The 19391-nt window shown below is 47.8% G+C and overlaps 1 protein-coding gene and 1 non-coding gene across 2 annotated transcripts; one reads left to right on the plus strand and one right to left on the minus strand.

Annotated features, from left to right (window-relative positions):
- Positions 1 to 761: 761 nt before the first annotated feature.
- On the plus strand, positions 762 to 1963 carry Rhov (ras homolog family member V). The gene is made up of 3 exons (XM_027420989.2): positions 762 to 1086; positions 1266 to 1324; positions 1520 to 1963. The coding sequence occupies exons 1-3, from the start codon at positions 873 to 875 to the stop codon at positions 1961 to 1963; spliced, it is 717 nt and encodes a 238-aa protein (XP_027276790.1). The 5' UTR covers positions 762 to 872.
- A 4585-nt stretch (positions 1964 to 6548) lies between these two features.
- Positions 6549 to 6653, minus strand: LOC113831035. The gene has a single exon (XR_003486672.1). It is a non-coding gene; the product is annotated as a U6 spliceosomal RNA (small nuclear RNA).
- Positions 6654 to 19391: the final 12738 nt, after the last annotated feature.

Raw genomic sequence — 19391 nt, forward strand, 5'->3', positions numbered from 1 at the left:
ATGTGTATTAATTATATTTTTGTTTGTTTGTTTTGAGACAGGGTTTCACTGTGTAGTCCTGACTGGCCTAGAACTTAACTATGTGTAGACCAAGCTGGCCTCAAACATAGAGAGATCCTTCTATCTCTGCTTCTGTCTCCCCACTGCTGGGAATAAAGGCATGGGGCAGATACCAGCCAAGTTATTTGTTTATTTGAGACAGGGTCTCACATTGTAGCCCAAGCTGGTCTCTATCTTGTCTTTGTGCAACAAAGGGTGGTCTTGAACTTCTGATCCTTCTACCTCCACCTCCCGGGTGCTTGGATTAGAGGAATGCTCCACCAGGTCCGTGGTACTAGAGATCAGACCCAGGGCTTTACATGCTAGGCAGGCACTCAGGGCTACAATCTCAGCCTCACTCCCAGAAGATTGAAAGAATACTTTGTTAATAAAGTTACTGTACTCATGTTTAATGCTCATACCAACATGTGTATAAAAAGGTTTAATGTGATGTGTTTAATTTGAACGTGCTGTATTATGCATTCTGTAATTTGCGTCTTCCTACTAACAATAAATCATGGATCTACCAAATATCAGTCTTTGTCCCTGCACCTTCGTGGTGCCAGGTTGTCATATATCTCTTTCTTCCCTAGATGCTTTGCTATTTCTGAGTGTTCTGCAGAGGGAGGCCCAGGTCGGTGGGCGGGGTCCGGGCCACTTGGGACATGCAGATGAGGTGGGCGGGGCCCAACATATATACCCTCTGCTAGCCTCTAGCGGGCGTGCCCAGCTTGGACAGACTGTCTGCGTCCTCCTGCGCAACCTGCTTCCCCGAACGCTGCCGCTGCGGAGCCTGGTCCGGGCTGGCCCCTCTGCTACCCCGGGAGCGGGCCATGCCGCCGCGGGAGCTGAGCGAGGCCGAGCCACCGCCTCTCCCAGCTTCGACCCCTCCTCCACGGCGGCGCAGCGCACCTCCACCTCCGGAGCTGGGCATCAAATGTGTGCTAGTGGGTGATGGCGCGGTGGGCAAGAGCAGCCTCATCGTCAGCTACACCTGCAATGGGTACCCCGCGCGTTACCGGCCCACGGCACTGGACACCTTCTCCGGTATGTTCTACTGCCTCGGGACTCCTAAGGCTGAGGTGGGGTTGTGGATTAGGGTGGGCGTGGGGCGAGAGGGCACCGAAGACCCCGGGAGCAGGCCCCGAGGCGGCGCTGGTGAGGCCCTGCCTAGAGGGACGAGGATGCTGTGCCTAACTCATGCTTTCCCCTCCCCACCCCTGCAGTGCAAGTCCTGGTAGATGGATCCCCTGTGCGAATCGAGCTCTGGGATACTGCAGGGCAGGTAAGAAGCTGGGTGTAGCCTTCGTTGGGAGGGGGTTTGGAGAGGGTTGGAGGCTGGGAAGGTTCCTGCATGGAGTAGGGATGGAGCGGGCCTTGGGCTTTAGGAGTCTTAGGTCTCCACCCTACAAGTGAGAAGCAGGCTCCCGTTCCAACGTGAAGGGAATGATCTTGCTAACAACTAGTCTTGCCACCCCAGGAGGATTTTGAACGGCTTCGCTCCCTCTGCTACCCGGATACTGATGTGTTTCTGGCTTGCTTCAGCGTGGTGCAGCCCAGCTCCTTCCAAAACATCACAGAAAAATGGCTGCCTGAGATCCGTACTCACAACCCCCAAGCACCTGTGTTGCTGGTGGGCACTCAGGCTGACCTGAGGGATGATGTCAATGTACTAATTCAACTGGACCAGGGAGGCCGGGAGGGCCCAGTACCCCAACCCCAAGCCCAGGGTCTGGCCGAGAAGATCCGGGCCTGCTGCTACCTTGAGTGCTCAGCCTTGACGCAGAAGAACTTGAAGGAGGTGTTTGACTCTGCCATTCTCAGTGCCATTGAGCACAAAGCCCGCCTGGAAAAGAAACTGAATGCAAAAGGTGTGCGCACGCTCTCTCGCTGCCGCTGGAAGAAGTTCTTCTGCTTTGTTTGAGCGGTTATGACTGTGCAAGAGGTAGGCAGGTGGCCCGAGACTTCTGGACCCTGGGACATCGGGTACAGCTCCTGGGATTCAGTTCTCTATTGAACGCAGGGGATATGGGCCTCTAGCTGCACACTCTGGAAAGACAGGGTGAGAGCTCTGTCCTTTGCAAGGAGGCTGGTTCTGATTTGGATTTCTTTGGTCAAGACTCGCAGGAAAATCCCAGAGCTTTGCTTTTCATGGGATAATCACATCAGCGTTGGTGTCTCTGAGCAGCTTGGGATGTATGTAATTCCCAGTTTCTTACCACGGGGCCACAGGCCAGCTTGGTTGAATGAAGCCCCACTGTGGATGTCCTCACCCTGTCCTAGCACAGGTGTGACAAAGCGGGGACAGCAGTGAGGCATCCTGGAGGTTTGGAAAGTGGTCAGCTTTGATTTGGAGAGGTTTGAGATGGAGTATGAAGAGGCCAGTGAGAGACTGAGACAGGCAACAGAAAGTGAGGCGTGAAGTGATGGACTGGAGGCAGATTAGAGGACAGGGCCTGGAAGGACAAAGAGAGCAGAAGTGGACAGCTGTGGAGAAGGCTGACACCTGGGCTGCCCTCAAGCCCCAAGGCCAGGGAGGATGGGGCTGCTCCCTGGGAAGAACTGGGTCTCGGCTCCCTAGGCACTGCCCAAACTGGCTGGGCCAGCAGAGGGGCAGGAAGTGAGAGTCCAGGCCGCATAGGGAGGGGGAGGAGCTGCAGATAAGAGCCTGAAGGAGGAAGGGGTAGGGGGTCATCCCTTTCCCCAAGGTCATAGCTTAACTTAGAAGGTCAACAATGCAATCTGCAAATAAAGCCTTCTGTTTCTGAAGCAGCTGTCTCTGTGGTTTCCTGGATCTCTCAGTCCAATGCCCTGCATAACCTTTCTCAAGGCCCCGAAGACTGGGTAGATGGATGGGGAATTGAAGCTTGGTGGAGGGGTGGGGGCTGGGTCAGATGGGACAGTGTGATGGGAACTGGACTAGGGGAACAGGTGTGGGGCTCCCTGCTTGGGGCTTGGCTTAGTTGGTTCCCAGGAGAGCTAGCGTGGGAAGCAGCCTGGAAACGGGTTTCCCCAGGTGTCAGCGCCAGAGCTGCTTTCCCATGACCTCACCAGGTAGGTGGGGCCCTCCCCTTCCCCCCTCCTTTCCAGAGTACGATGCTCAGCACTGGGGCTCTAGGACAGTCTCAAGCCCATCCTCCCATCCTCTGAACAGTTTTCAGGACCCACGGTGTAACTGGGGAATGTCACCCCAGGTTAAATACCAAGGGTAACCTATATGGCTTTAAACCTCAATCATTGGCCAAAGTGTGTAGCCTAGGGTTGGTTGGATCTGTCTTCATACATAGAGATTTGTTGCAGGTCAGGGTACTGGCTGTGGCAATGCAAATAGAAGTGTGGTCCCAGGAATCCTGTGTCTATGAGGGATCACTGGCAGGCAGAAGACTTGGAGGGGAATAGGAATCCAAGGTTTGGAACTAAGAGGAACTTTAGAAAACATTTTGGGAGAACACAAAGCTTATTTTGCCTTAAGGAAATCATGGTCTGAAGACAAAAAGGCAGTATGTCAAGTGAGATGTTTGTTACCAAGTGGTTAGAGGAGCACCATTGAGTCAGGTGTAGGGGTGACATTTTATAGAAGTCTTTCTGAGGTACACCTACAACGCCTACGAGGCACCTGCTGGGCCAGGTGAGCACCCATTCCCATCCCAATCCACTGGGGCTCAGGTCCCTTTCCAGGAAGTTACAGGTGTGTGTGTGTGTGTGTGTGTGTGTGTGTGTGTTTGAGCACATTCACGTTGCATGTGTGCGAGCCCTCGAGTGGGGAGGGAAGTGCATACACTTGCAGGAGCACATTGAAGGACAGAAATACTAGCCAAGTGAAACCTTAGGTAATCCCAAGTTCAGTTTTAGCCAAGACTGCTTCCCATTCCTCAGAGCACCAGCCACCTTCTTTTGTTTTCTGTCTCCTTAGGTGAAGGTGATGAGCTGCAGTAGGAAGGACCAGCTGTTACCCTAACCTAACCTGACATGCTCCTTTCTAGGGCGAGAGAGACCAAGGCTCAACTTCAAAAGTCCAAGTCTTGAAACCCATCACCACAGGCAAATAATTTTTTTAAAGACAGGACCTCACTTCATAGCCCTGGCTGGCCTGGAACTCAAAAAGATCCCCCTGCCTCTGTTTTCCAAGTGATGGAATTAAAGTCATGCCCTACCACCCAACTCATTTCCCCCTTTTGTACCTCAGTTTCCATATTTGCAAAATGAGATGCTTGGGACCCTTGACTGATCTTCAAACCATTCCAAGGGGCCTTGGAACTATGGAGCAAAGAAGCCTGGTGAAGTGACCTTGGCTTCACCACCACACACAATTTCAGGTTTCTCTCATGGTACCAGCATCTCTGAGTCACTGAAGTCGCAGCCTCTGTCCTCATGCTTCCTCTCATGACAGTCACTGAACCTGGTCAGGATCTCTGTTGACTCACTCCACATCCCTACTGCCTCCCTCTGGCTCCTCCCTGGCGGACACTGAAGTCAGTTCTTAGAGTTCTCCCTGTTTTCAGTGAACTCCCAGCTCTTCTCTTGGGCCTTTAAGCCCCCTCTCCCAGTCTAACAGCATTCTGAAGCAGACCAATTTGTCCCCAATTATCTCCTGGGTTTTTGTTTTGTTTTGTTTTCGAGACAGGGTTTCTCTGTCGCTTTAGAGACTGTCCTGGAACTTACTCTTAACTGCCCTCAAACTCACAGAGAGCCACCAGAGTGCTGGGATTAAATGTGAGTGCCACCACTGCCCAGCTATTTACTGATTTTGACTCCAAGGTTTGGCTTGCAATCTGCAAGGTCTAGTTTGGAAAATGTCTCCTGCCCCCTCTCAGATATCCTGTTTCTCCTCTAGCCATCTTCCAGTACCTCCATCCATCAGAAAGTGCTTGGGTGTCTTAGTGTACTTACTGGGCTCAGCACATGGAAGACACACCGAAGAGTCCCGGATTCACGAAGGAGACCCACACTTAGACCCTGTGGGCTTGGGCAGCATGTACCATTCTCCCTTAGCAGTTTAGACTCATCAGAATCATGTTCAGCTCCAGGTTTGTGTCACTGAGACCCAGAAACTGAGGATTAGGGCCAGGATTGTACAGGAGAAGGATTTCCAGGGCCAAATCCTTCTCTCTCATCCTGATTCCATGTAGTATGGCCTTTCTCTACTTCTGAGACAATTTTTTGTTGTTTTGTTTTTTATTTTCAGTCCTGAGGATAAAAATCAGGGCTTTGCTAAACCTAGGCAAGCACTCACTCTACAGGGATCTATACTTCTGGGAATATTTATTATTACTTGGATAAAACCATGGACTACATGCAAATGTATGTATGTATATGAGTGCGAATGTGTATTAAACAGAATGTCCATATCAATGTAAATTTTCTGAGACAGAGTCTCACAAGTTGGTTTTTTAATTTTTTATTGTATTTGCTTATTTATTTTAATTTTTAATGTTTTCAATAGCATGTATTAACTGTACATTAATATACATGTATATTAACTATACATATTACTAACCAGTAATAATTGGCTATGTCATTATGACTTTGTTTTGTGTTTTTTTGGTTTTCAAGATAGGGTCTCTTGCTGTAACCTTGGCTGTCCTGGAACTCATTTTGTAGACCAAGCTGGCCTTGAATTCAAGATTAGCCTGCTTCTTCCTCCCATGTGCTGGGATTAAAGATGTGTGCCACCACTGCCCCACTCTTTATGACATTTTCATACATGTACTCAATGGATTCTTACTGTATTTAACACACACACACACACACACACACACACACACACACACAGTTACCCTTTCTTGTCCCCCTTCTACTCCCACTGGGCTCCTCTTTTATTTTATTCTCTCTCTTTCTCTGTGAGTGTGTGGTGTAAGTGTGAGTGTGTGTGTGCCAAGTAATTCATTAGGGTTGCCTTCAGGAGCATTACTACATACACAAGAGCAGAAGAAAATGTCTAAAGCCAGTCATGGTGGCACACACTTTTAATCCCAGCATTCGGGAGGCAGAGGCAGGTGGATCTCTTCAGTTAGAGGCCAGCCTGGTCTACAGAGTGAGTGCCAGGACAGCCAGGGCTGCACAGGGAAACCCTGTCTCAAAAAACCACCCCCCCAAAAAAAGAAAAAAAGTCTTGCTGTATTTATTTTAAAGTTTTTTTCATTATTTTAAGTGTGTGTGTGTGTGTGTGTGTGTGTGTGTGTGTGTGTGTGTATGTGTGTGGTGTGTGTGGGTATGTGTGTGAATGTGTGGGTGTGGTGGGTGTGTGCACATGAGTGCAGGTGCCCTCGGAAGCCAGAGGCATTTGATCCCTATGGAGCTGTAGTTACAACAGCTGAGCCATCTCTCTGTTTTAATAGAGCCAGCCCTTATTTTTTTATTGTTGCTGTTTTATTTGAGACAGGGTTTCTCTGTGTCCTGGAACTCTCTTTGTAGACCAGGCTAGCCTCAAATTCACAGAGATCCCCTTGTCTCTGCCTCTCGATTGCTGGGATTAAAGGTGTGGGCCCCCACTTCTTCCCTATTTTTTTTAAAATAAGAAATGTTTCACAGATTTCCATGTCATCCTTACACAGAGACCATATTAATCTACTGTGCCATCCCAATGTTTGTATGTGTGTTATTGAAAGGAAGACTATCTTTATTTTTTATTGAAAAAAAATTTCATTCAATATATTCTGATCATAATTTCCTCTCCCCCAACTCCTCTCAGATCTTTCCCGTCCACTCTACCCCAAGCCCCTTCTCTCTTTCTTTAAAAAACAAACAGGTAAACAAACAACAATAACCAAAAACCCCACAAGATACACACATATGCACAAAAACAAAACCCATAAAAGCACAAAATCAGTGAACATAATGTATATGCAAAATACCTGTAAGACAAAAAATGCCCAAATAAAGCAATATGAGGCAAAAAGTCTACAAAAACACCATTGAGTTTGTTTTGTGTTGGCCATGGGGCATGGGGCCTTCCCTAAAGTGTGGTTAATATACCCAATGAGACTTCACTGGAGAAAGGTAAGTTTTCCTTTGTAAGTGGATGTCAGTAGGAGATAGATTTTTGATTAGGGATGGAAACTCTTGTCCAGTTGTCCCTGTCAGCACTGGAGCCCATTTGTCTTGGACCTGTGCCTGTGCTGTGAGCTCTGCTACAGTCGGAGAGTTCTTTTGTGTCAGCCTTATGAGACACCGCTTCCCTGGTGTCATCCATCCCCACTGGCTCTTACAAACTTTCTGCCTCCTCTTCCTCATAGCTCTCTGAGCCCTGAGGGTAGGGTTTAATGAAGACATCGATTTTAGGTCGCTCTCTCATGTACACTGTCCTGTTATGGGCCTCTGTGTTAGTTCCCATCTACTGCATGAAGAAGCTTCTCTGATGATGGCTGGCAAGGATTGATCTGAGTCCCAGCCTGGAGTGCTCCCATCTTTATTTTATTTTATTTTATTTTATTTTATTTTATTTTATTTGAGACAGGGTCTTGTGTAGCCCAGGCTGTCCCTGAACTTGCTACAGTGGATGAGGTTGACCTTGAACCTCTGATACGTCTACCTGTCAAGTGCTACGATTAAGGGGATCCAATGCCACCCGTAGTTTCTGCAGTACCGGGTTTCAAACCCACTGTCTGGTGTGTGCCAAGGAAGCACTCTATCTGCCGAGCTACATTCCATCCACTCATTTATTTGTCTACCCATCTACTTATTATTTACCTATTTATTCTCATTACACAGCCCAGGTTAGCCTGGAACATGAGAGTCTCTTGCTTCTGCCTCCAAAGCATAAATAAATTAGTTCCACCATTCCTCCCTCCTTGACTGTACTTAGGACTGAACCTAGGCTAGGCTCTTGTGTGTGCTACACAAGTGATCTACCCTTGAGCCACCTATCTCCCACACATCACTTCCTTTTCTCCTCACTTTGTATTTTTTAGGACAGGTTCTTGTTCAATCTCCAGGACCTACGTGGTAGGAGAGAACCAACTGAAGCCAGCAAGTTGTCTTCTGACCTCTGCATGACCCTGACTTCAACATCCTTGGCTAGATCCCCAGCTATAGACATTTAGGTTGCTTCCTCAACCACATAAGAGATAATACAGCTATGCTAGGATTTTTTTGTTTGTTTTGTTTTTTTCTTTTTTAGGGAAAAGGCCGTGGGTCACTGACAGCAGAAAAACATGTCGTCCATCTTTGGCTTGGTGACTAGGCCCCAGTATATCTGAAGTGAATGCTGAGGAAGCCTGAGTTTACACGCGTGTGATTGGGGGAAGGAGGTTATCTCTGTTGGAGGTTGAGTAATGAGTCATGAGTATTCAATAAATACTAAATGATAAGTGTGTATACAGTTTCACATGTGCACCTTACTCTGTGTGGCTTTGTTCGCTGTGTGGACAAAAGTCTGAGTAATTACATATATGAACGTCCATGTAAGTGTGGGTGGCCGTCTTTTTAAATTATTTTATATGTGTGGACGTTTTGTCTGCATGCATATCTGATGTGCCTGGTGCTCTCCACGGCCAGAAGAAGATAACAGATCCCCTAGAACTGGAGTTAATGGTGGCTGTGAGCTGTCATGTGGTGCTAGGACCCTCTGAAAGTCAGCCAATGGTCTTATCAGCTGAGCCATCTCTCCAACCTTAGGTGGCCATTTTTACCTAAAGTGTGCATATGTCTGTGTTTGCATCAGGTCTGTCCTCAAGAGGGTGTGTTACATAGAATTGCATCTGTAGCTAGGAAAGCATGAGGGTCTTGGCGCTGGTGTCTAAGCTTCGGTGCTGTCTGCTTTCCTGGTTTGTTGTCTTTGTACAACAGGAGGCTCTGCTACCAGAGCTCAAGTCTATCTGTGTTGACTTCTGTGAGCATCTTTGTGCTGGGTGTGCTTGCTCATCCTGGACCAATGTGAATGTGAGTGCATGTACACCCAAAGAGGCTATGCCCTTGCTACTGCATAAGAGCAGAATGGTGCCCAAAGCAGAGGTGACGCACCCTCCCTGGTCTCTCCATTCTCCTGGGAACCAGCTTACAAGTGAGACCGTGAGACCGAGAGCAGACTGCGTCAGGAGCACCGGCCCCTTTTGCAACCAGCCCTGGCCCCAGGCTGTAACCACAGATCATATTGCACAGGTCAGACCTGCCCACTGTGCCTGGCTGCCAGGAAACCCAGCTCTTAGCAAGGCTGCGCCAGCAGTGCCCTCCTTGGGCTTGGGCCAGATCCCTGGTGAGGTGAGCAGAATATAGTAGAGGGGCCTCATGAGTCAGTGTGAACAGTAGGGAGTGACTTCCTGGGTCTAAGCACTGTTGCTTTCTGTCCCTGTATGCAGCAATACTTAGGCAACCTTATGTCTATCAAGTGCCTGTTCTGGGTCTCTTGATCTTGAATCTAAGCCTCTTCTCAGAGTTCTGCATGGGGAGTTGAAGGTCCTGCTCTGAGAAAGGGGTCTCAAGCTGAGCCTAGTGAAACACAACTTTAACCCCAGCACTTGGAAGGAGGAGGCAGGAGAATCTCTATGAGTCTGAGGCCAGTTTGGTCTTTATAGCTAGTTCCAGGGCAACCTGCATAGAGAGATCCTGTCTTAAAAAGAAGGGGGAGAAAGAAAGGAAGGGAGAGACAGAGGAGAGGAGAGGAGAGGAGAGGAGAGGAGAGGAGAGGGGAGGGGAGGGGAGGGGAGGGGAGGGGAGGGAGGAGAGGAGAGGAGAGGAGAGGAGAGGAGAGGAGAGGAGAGGAAGGAAGGAGAGGAGAGGAGAGGAGAGGAGAGGAGAGGAGAGGAGAGGAGAGGAGAAACAGGTCTCTTGGAGGGCAAAGCTGAACAGTCCGGGGCTCTTAAGAGTCTGGGTAGTCCTAGGCTGGGGATTAAAAGGAGGGGAGACAGAGCTGGGGAGATGCTATCACTGAGCTATCTACTCTGCTGCTGGAACATTTTGGGGGCTTTCTTTCCAAACTGAGGCTGAAGGATGGGTGGGCACCTACGATGACTGTGGGACTCACTTTCAGACTATAGGGCCTCGGATAATACTCTGGGTGTACAATAACCTGCTTGTAAGCCCTCTGGGAGATGGACTCTATCATCATCATCTTCATCTCCATGCCTCCTTGACCCTTACCTGCAACAGGATGCCTATCTCCCCAGGTGTCTAGATGCCTCTCCCCAACCCAAGACCCCAGCATCGAGGGGCATCAGGAAAGTGTTTGGTCCTGTGTGCTTAGAGATTCCCAGGGGCCTCTTGGAACTAGAAAGCAGATAACTGGACCCCACACAGGGACACCTGTCCATTACAGCTTCCTCCTTCATGCCTGTGTTTCCTGATGAGACTCCACTGTTTCTGCCTGCCTTCCTCTTCAGCCCGAATCAGCTAACACAGTGTTCCCATTGCTGTCCCTGCAGCAGTGGTGAGTTTGTTGTCTTTGTACAACAGGAGGCTCTTTATTCTGGAGACTGGGTGCCCAACCCACTCATCCCTTTGCCAGGCAATAGGCTACATTCTTTGATGATCATTACCCTCACCACCACCAACACACACACACACACACACACACACACACACACACACACACACCCTAGGAGATTTGGTCTCTAGTTCCAGCCCCATCCTTACTTGCTGGGTAACTTTGAGCAAATTACTGCCTTCCCTGTTGTCTGAGTTTCTAGCAGTTATGAAGTGGGGCTAATACTCTCTGCCCCTCCCTGGCTCCTAGGGGACCAGTGAGGATAAGGAAGATAATAGCCGAGAACTGATTTGGAGGAAGCTATTCACTGCCAAGTAAGAGGTATCAGAGCTGGTCTGTGTTTACATGGGTGTGGAGCTTTGGTTCCCAGCCTCCTGGGGCTTGGGACCAGCCCTGACAGCTTCTTGGCTCTTGATTTCTTTGTCCCACATCCAGAGAGAGGACAGAAACCAAAGCAGAACCCAGTAGTATAAAGATGAGACTGCCACAGTGCAGACTTTGGGGCTTTCAGTTGAAACACTGGCTTCCCAGCCTGGCAATAATCCCAAACACTGGTTGTATGAACCTGGACCTGTCACTGCCCCTCTCTGGGCTTTAGCTTCTCAATGATGACAGCCTCCCGTTCTGGACTGAGCTAGCAGAGGACCCTAGAGCCTGTAATTGAATGCTAATGTCACTGACGTGGGACAGGAAAAATTTTGTCATCTAAACCGACCTTCTTTATTTCCTGTATTTCTTTCACTGTGGGGCCACAGACAAACCACATGCTCCACATGGCCAACCCCCAAACCATAAATTATTTGCAAAAGGGATTGTGTGGAAGAAGATGTGTGGGTCAGAGAGAGGTCTCAGGGAACACAACCCAAGTGAGTCTGGGCTAACCATGATGCCTTCTCTGCCACTGTTGGCTTCTTCCTTCTGCCCACAGCCCCTCACTGCACCTCTAACCTGCTGCCCTCAACCTGATGCTCATTCTAACAGCCATCCCAGGCCTCTCCTCAACAGTCTCCTTATGGTGCCTTCTGCAGCCACTGGAAGACAGCCTCCAACCAGGACCCTCTTCCAACCATGTGCAATGGACAGTGACTTCCTTGTCCCCAGCCTGTCAGGGTTTGAAGTCTGTGATTCCTTAGTCTTTGGCTATCGCTCCTGTGGATCATGTTTCCTGTTCCCCTCTGACCTCCTTGTTCTCCTCCTCCATCCTCTCCCTCCTCCCAAGACACTGCCCCCCTCCTTGGTTCTCTTCCCTCACCCTTCTACCCATCTCTCTGATTTTTCTCACAATCATCTCTCCTACACTTGGGTTTCACCCTGACCACCCTCTAAACCCAAGGCCTCCACTGCCTCTGCCAAGCCCTTATCTTCAGAGTGGGCCCCAGTACCATAGCAGAGCTTTGCTCAGCCTCTCCGAATGGCCCACAGACACGGTAAACCATGGTGATTTCGCCCCACTCCTGACCCTGCTTTGTGTTCCTTCTTGGTTTTTGCTTATTTGTTTTTGTCTTGCTTCTACTCCGTAGCCATACTATCTTATAATTACAGACCCTGTTGAGCATCCTTGAGTCATCTCCCTGTAAGGCCAGGTGGAAGTAAATAAGTAACGGATGGTAAAATCAAGGAAACAGATCTCCATTTGCTGACTGTGTGCCTGAGCACTCTGTCTGGTTCCCCCCCCCCCGCCCCCACTCATCCATTTCTGCTGCTGGTACTGCCACACAGCCAAGTGCCCAGGACTGCAGATCTGAAAACTCTTAGGGCTTGTGCTGTCCCTCTGCCCAACCCAGAATCAAGTCTTGGAGTAACTCCCTTCCCGAAGCCTCCAGCAGCTCAGCTTTTTTCTTCTGTAACTCAGGCTACTCTACTACCTCTGCCTCCCGAGTAACTGGGAAAACAGACCCCTGTCATTAGATCCAGCTCCAGGTTCTTTTCCATCCCCACTCCCTCCACCCCTGATTTGTTTCTTATCTATCTGAAAACTTTTGCTTATTACAAAAATGATTGATTTTAGCCTGGTGTAGTGGTGTATGCCTATATATAATCCAAGCAGAGTTCAAGGCCAGACTCAATTACATAGTAAGATTTAGGCCCACCTGAGCTATGTGAGACACTATCCCATGTCTCCCATCCCAGAAAAGTGTGTGTGTGTGGCGGGGGGGAGGGGGGGTTGAGATAAGGTTTCTCTGTGGCTTTGGAGCCTGTCTTGGAACTTGCTCTGTAGACCAGGCTGGCTTTGAACTCACAGAGATCTCCCTGCCTCTGCCTCTCGAGTGCTGGGACTAAAGGCATGTGCCACCAACACCTGGCTGTAACAGCTATTTATTATGGATAATTTTAAAAATGCCAGCTGAATCCAGGTATAGTGATGTACACATATGTTTTTTTAAAGATTTATTTATTTATTTATTATGTATACAACATTCTGCTTCCATGTATATCTGCATACCAGGGCACCAGATCTCATAACGGATGGTTGTGAGACACCATATGGTTGCGCAGACAGTGCTCTTAACCTCCAAGCCATCTCTCCTGCCCTGATGTGCACCTACGTTATAGGACCAGTCACTTAGCAGAGTGAGGCAGGAAGATTGCTTGAGTGCAGAAATTCAAGGCCAGGGGAACTCTATTTTCAATAGCAATTTACAGCTGGGTATGGTGGTAAATGCCTTTAATCCCAGCACTCACAGAAGTCAGAGGCAAGCAGGTGTCTCTGAGTTCGAGGACAGCCTGATCTGTATAGCTAGATCCAGGTAAACCAGGGCTACATCATGAGACCCTGTCTCAGGCAACAACAGGGACTACAGAGATGGCTCAATGGTTAAAAGTGCTGGATTCTCTTCTAGAGGACCTGGGTTTGAGTCCCAGCACCTACTTGGTAGCTCACAACTGTCTGTAACTCCAATCCAGGGGATTCAATGCACTCTTCCAGCTTTAGAGATCACTGGGCATGCATGTGGTACACAGACATATATGCAGGCACAACATAAAAGAAATAAAGGGGCAGGCAGATCTCTGTGAGTTCGAGGCCAGCCTGGTCTCCAGAGCAAGTGCCAGGGCAGGCTCCAAAGCTATACAGAGAAACCCGTCTCAAAAAACCAAAAAAAAAAAAAAAAGAAAGAAAAAAAAAGAAAGAAAAGAAAAAGAAAAAGAAAAAAGAAAAAAAGGAAGCCAGTCGTTGGTGGCACACATCTTTAGTCTCAGCACTTGAGAGGCAGAGACAGGTGGATCTCTGTGAATTCGAGGCCAGCCTGGTCTACAGAGCGAATTCCAGGACAGTCTCCAAAACAATACAGAAAAACCCTGTCTCAAAAAAAAAAAAAAAAAAAAAAGAAAAAAAAATGAAAAAACGGGAAAACAACAAAATGTAAGTGGAATAGACACCACTATCATCTTATCAGTGACAGGTAATTTGTGGACATTTGAGTAGATAGTTTTTCAGGGTTTCTGTTTGTTTTTTAAAACTCCATAACAAGGAGCTACTTTCTTTCCTGGTCTTTCTCTTGGTTTTTTGGTTCTGGGCTCCACTGATGCAACCCTCCAGGGCTGCTGCAGTTTGGAAAGATGCAGCTCTCAGAATTTGTGGAGGATTAGACACCTCCCTGGGCTCAAGTCACACCTTCTGGGTTCAAGGCCTCCCAGTGTGGCTACTGACAACCTCTCCTGGGGAAATGCACCTTCTCAGCCTCTGTCTGAGTGCTCCGTTGAGGACAGGAGTGGTCTTCTGCAACAAGGCAAAACCAGTCCTTGCTCAGGACTGTTTGCTCCAGTGGTAGGGCTGGTGTGGGGAGAAAATAACAGGTTTTCAATTTTAATTGATTTATTTAGGTTTTTGTTTTTGTTGTTGTTGTTGTTTTCAGATAGAATCACATGTAGCCTAGGCTAACCTCAACTTGATATGTAGCTGAAGTTGATCTTGAATTCCTGATCCCTTTGCCTCCACCTCTTGGGTCCTGGCATTACAGGAAGGCACTGCCACACCAGACAGCAATGCCATTTTGTCATTGTTTATTTGAACTTCTAGGACCAATAACTTGTGGCGATCATTCCTCACAATGGAGATGGCCGGATGGGCTAGAAGAGAGAAGGTGATGGAGGCTAAAGCTGAATGCTTAGGCTCTGGGTTCCCAGGTCCCCAAGAAGCCCTCAGTGCTTGTGCATATGTGCTTGTGCATATGAAATTCCTATTTACAGAACAGAGTACTAGCAGGCTGTCAGTGTGCTACCTCCGGCTAGCCCCCATAGCATAGATAACCTTGCTGTTCACACGGGTTGTCTTGACTTGGTTTTGCCTCTTCCTTCTGACCCTCTCCTTGTGGTGTGTCCTCCTGTCAGGTGGCCTTGGTCCTCTCCTTAAATTCTGGCTCACTCCTTTCCCTACTCAATCCCCAAGTGCTCAGCAGTGGGGCCCCTGTCTGCCAAGCTCCTGTGATTTTGTTAACACTCCCCAGCCCAACACACACACACATTCAAAGGCACCTGTCCACCTTTCCAAACATTTTTACTATGGTAAAAGTCAAAGAGCATAAAACTTTGCTTTTTTGAGACAAGGTCTTAATGTGCAGCCCAGGCTACCCTCAAATTCACAATCTTTCTGCTTTTATCTCCTGAGTACTGGGATTTAGGAGTGCACCTTCATGCCTGGCTTTAATTTTCCTTGTGGGGGGGTCTAGTTCAGTGGTATTAAATGCAATCATACCATTACACAATGACATTATCCATTCCTAGAATTCTTTTCACCTCACAAAACTGAAATAGAATACCCCCATTACACCTCCCCCTCCCTCCCCTACAACCACAACTGCATCTCTATGGTTTCGAATATCCTTAAGGTGCCTCGGGTGACTGGAGTCATACAATATGCCTTAAAATATGGTTTTGTTTTGTTTTTCACTTATCCTAATCTCAAAGTTCTTCTGTGTTGTAGCACATCACAAGTGCCATTTGTCCTATTTTGCTTTCTGTTGTGGTGATCTAACACCATGATTTAAAACACTTTATCCGTCCCAATCATTGCCTGTCACCAAGGGCAGGAACTCAAGCAAGAGCAGAAGCAGGAACCATGGAGGAAGCCATTTACTGGCTTGCTTGGCTGCTTTTCTTACATGCCCCAGGCATCTAAATAGGGATGGCACTGCTCACAATGAGTTGAGCCCTCCCCCATCAATCATTAATCAAGGAAATGCCCCCACAGACATGTTGAGGGGCCACGTTGATGGAGACAGTTCCTCAACCGAGGCTCCCTCTCTCTGGGTGACTCTGATTTGTGCCAAGTTGACAAAAGCAAAACAGCACATCATTTAATATTTATTTATTTATTTATTTATTGTGGAACTGGGGATTGAGTCTAGGGTCTTGACCATGCTAAGCAAGTGCGTTCCCATCTGGCTATACCTGTTCTCAGTCCCTTTTTTGTCATTGTTGTTTGTTTTTTCCAAGACAGGGTTTCTCTGTGGCCTTGGAGGCTATCCTGGAACTCACTCTGTAGACCAGGCTGGTGTGGAACTCACAGAGATCGCCTGCCTCTGCCTCCTGAGTGCTGGGACTAAAGGCATGCACCACCACTGCCCGGCTCTCAGTTCCTTTTTTTACCTTTTATTTTGAGACAGGGTCTTGCTTAGTTATTCAGGCTGGAGTTGAACTCCCTCTGTAGTCCAAACTGTTCTCTTCTTCCTTCCTTTTTAATTTGATTTAATTAATTAGTTTTTTAATTTATTCTATGTGCATTTTACATCATGTCCTTTTTTTATTTTTTAGTCAGGCTTTCTCTGTTATATAGCCTTGGCTGTCCTGGAACTCACTCTGTAAACCAGTCTGGTCTCAAACTCACAGAAATCCTCCTGTCTCAGCCCTCAGCCTCCCTATTAATGGAATTAAAGGCATGAGCCACCTCATCCTGCCGCAGCTGGTGCTTCAAATGAGAGCCCTTAAGAAAAAACAAAACAGGGCTGGAGAAATAGCTCTGTCTATAAAGTGCTTGCCATTCAAGCTGGAGAAACTGAACTTGACCCCAGAGCCTGTGTGAAAGCATCAGGCACAGTGGTACATGCTTCTAATCCTAGCGCTGGGGAGACAAGGGCAGGCAGAATCCTGGGGCTCACTGGCCTGCCAACATAGCTTCATTGGTGAGCTCCAGGCCAGTGAGAGAGCGGGTTTCAAACGAGTGGACAGTGCATGAAGAATGAAACCCTCTAGAAGCATGTGCGCAAAGAAAATTAAAACCAAGCCAAACCAAACCCAGACATCTCTTTAGAATCTTCACTTAATGCCTATTCCATAAAACCTCCTTGACTGAATTTCCCTTTTTGGCGATAGAGTCTTGTTATTTTGTTAAGGTGTATCTTTATTTATTTAAAAATGTTTTTTGGGGCAGGATTTCTCTGTGTAGCCCTAGCTGTCCTGGAACTCTCTCTGTAGACCAGGCTGGCCTGGAACTCAGAGATCTACCTGCCAATGCCTTCTGAGTGCTGGGATTAAAGGTGTGAGCCACCATGACCGGCCTCCAGGCTAATCTTTAAAAAAGAATATTAAATTTGCTCCCACCCATCTCGTGTGTGTGTGTGTGTGTGTGTGTGTGTGTGTGTGTGTGTGTGTGTGTGTGTGTGTAGCTCAATAAATGTCTATTCGTGTGCATGAAGGAGCCTGTGGAGGTCAGATGTGTCAGATTCCCTGAAGCTGGAGTTGCAAACTAAAAGGTTGTGAGCTGCCCAGTATTGGTCGGTGCTGAAAACCAAACTCTAGTCCTCTGAAAGAGCAACAGGTGCTTTTAGCTGCTGATCCATCCCTCCAACCTCTATCATTTTTTTTACATTAAAATTTTATGTTCCATTCATTGTGTGTGTGTGTGTGTGTGTGTGTGTGTGTGTGTGTGTGTGTGTGTGTGTGTGCACGTGCTTTCATGTGTAAATCCCATGACACATGTAGGAAGGGAGTCAGAGAAGAACTTTCAGGAACTGGTTCTCCCCTTTCACTGTGTGGCTCCTGGGTTTTGAACTCAGATTGTCAGACTTGGTGTCGAGTGCTTTTACCCAGAGCCATACTGCAATCTCCCTCTACCCCTGCCTTTTAAATTTTTTAAAATTTCTTTGTCTTACTGGATGGCTTTGGCTGGCCTGGAACTCACTATGTAGACCAGGCTGACCAAACTCATAGAACTGCCTGTCTCTACCTCCTGAGTGCTAGGATTAAAAGCATGTGTAACCCTTTCTGTGCCTCCCCCCCCTTTTTTTTTTTAAAAAAAAAATGGGGCTAGAGAGTTGGCTCAGTGGCTAAAAGCACTTGCTGCTTTTCCAGAGGACCCAAGTTCAGTTCCTAGCACACATGTCAGGCAGCTCACACAGCCTGTAATTCCAGCATTAGGGGAATCCATTGTCTCCAGCCTTCAGGCATATACACCTACACATAATTAAAAATAAATCTCAACATTATCTTATTATTGTGAATGTGATAGGAGTGTGGGCATGAGCATTGTCTTATTATTGTGTGATATGAGCCTTGTCTTATTATTGTATGTGTGATATGAGCATTGTCTTATTATTGTATTGTGTTATGAGCATTGTCTTATTATTGTATGTGTGATATGAGCATTGTCTTATTATTGTATGTGTGATATGAGCCTTGACTTATTATTGTATGTGTGGCATAAGCCTTGTCTTATTTCCATGTGTGTGATATGAACATGGGCATGAGCCTTGTCTTATTACTGTATGTGTGGTATGATGAGAATGCTATGGAGTCCTGAAGGAGATGATTCTCTTTCCTCCATTTTTCTTTTTTTTAATGTAATCTAATTTTTTGGAGTCAGGGTTCTTACTATGTAGCCCTGGTTAGCCTGGAACTCACGATATAGATCCGGTCACCTGCCTCTGCTGCCCAAGTGCCAGGACTGAAGGGATGCTACCATGCTTCTTTCCTGGGACTTTGGGGTCCCAGGAGCAAACACAGGTTGTCAGACTTGTGGGAAGGTCACTTTTACCTGTGAACCATCTCACTGCCCACCCCCCTTGTTGGGAATCAAATCCAGGGCTACACATGCCAATGTCAATCTTTGGAATCTTCACATCTGGATATTTAATATACATAACTGAACCTTGCATGAAGCACTGGCATCAGGCCCAGTCCCTGCCCTGAGGATTTCCAAACACATGACAGGGCAAACACAAGACACAGTTCACCTGTTCTGTGGCTGAGTGCCCTGTAGCTTGAGTGAGGGCCGCAGTGACCTTAGTGGGATAGTTTGTGTAAGTTTTTTGAAACAAGTGCTGCATGGGGAAAAGGCAAAGAAGCAACTGAAGCATGGACAACTGCTTATGGGCAACTGCCTGTGCCAGGCGCAGAGTTGGGAAGACATGACAAAGCATTATTTAGACGGGGATGAAACCAAGAGCAGAGTTCAGGAGGTAAGGAGCAGGTTTGAGGAGCAAATGGTAAGCACGCCCCCTAGCGGCCTCTGTGAGACTCCATCTCCTCTAGCCAAGGCAGCCTGGTTAATTAATAGGGAAGGTGTTTTGCCTACCTGGCTACACCTGGTCTCCACCACTCTGACAGGCTGCTCATTTCAGACCAACACTTGCTAGGCACTCGCTGTGCTGACCACTCTCCTAGAATTGGGCTAGCCTTTGCAAAGTGCCTTATAAAGCATCCAGGAGAGAACTTGTCTATTTGGAGTCTCAAAGAGTGGGTAAATCCTGTGCCTGGGAAGTGAAACAAAAGGAATGAACTCCACCCCTGCCATGTACCCAACCTTCGCTGAGTAACTGCCATTAACTGAGGTCACAGAGGGAGCATGACATGCTGGAGACGGAGATGACTCAGATGCCACCTGTGACTCCAGGAGCTCACCACCTAGCAGGGAGACAGATACATAAACAAAAGAAGGGATGCCATGTGCTCAGGGTCCTGTTGGCAAACCCAGGGTGTGGAGCAGGGAGTGCCAGCC

The sequence above is a fragment of the Cricetulus griseus genome, chromosome 6 (assembly GCF_003668045.3).
Source record: "Cricetulus griseus strain 17A/GY chromosome 6, alternate assembly CriGri-PICRH-1.0, whole genome shotgun sequence".
NCBI lineage: Eukaryota > Metazoa > Chordata > Mammalia > Rodentia > Cricetidae > Cricetulus > Cricetulus griseus.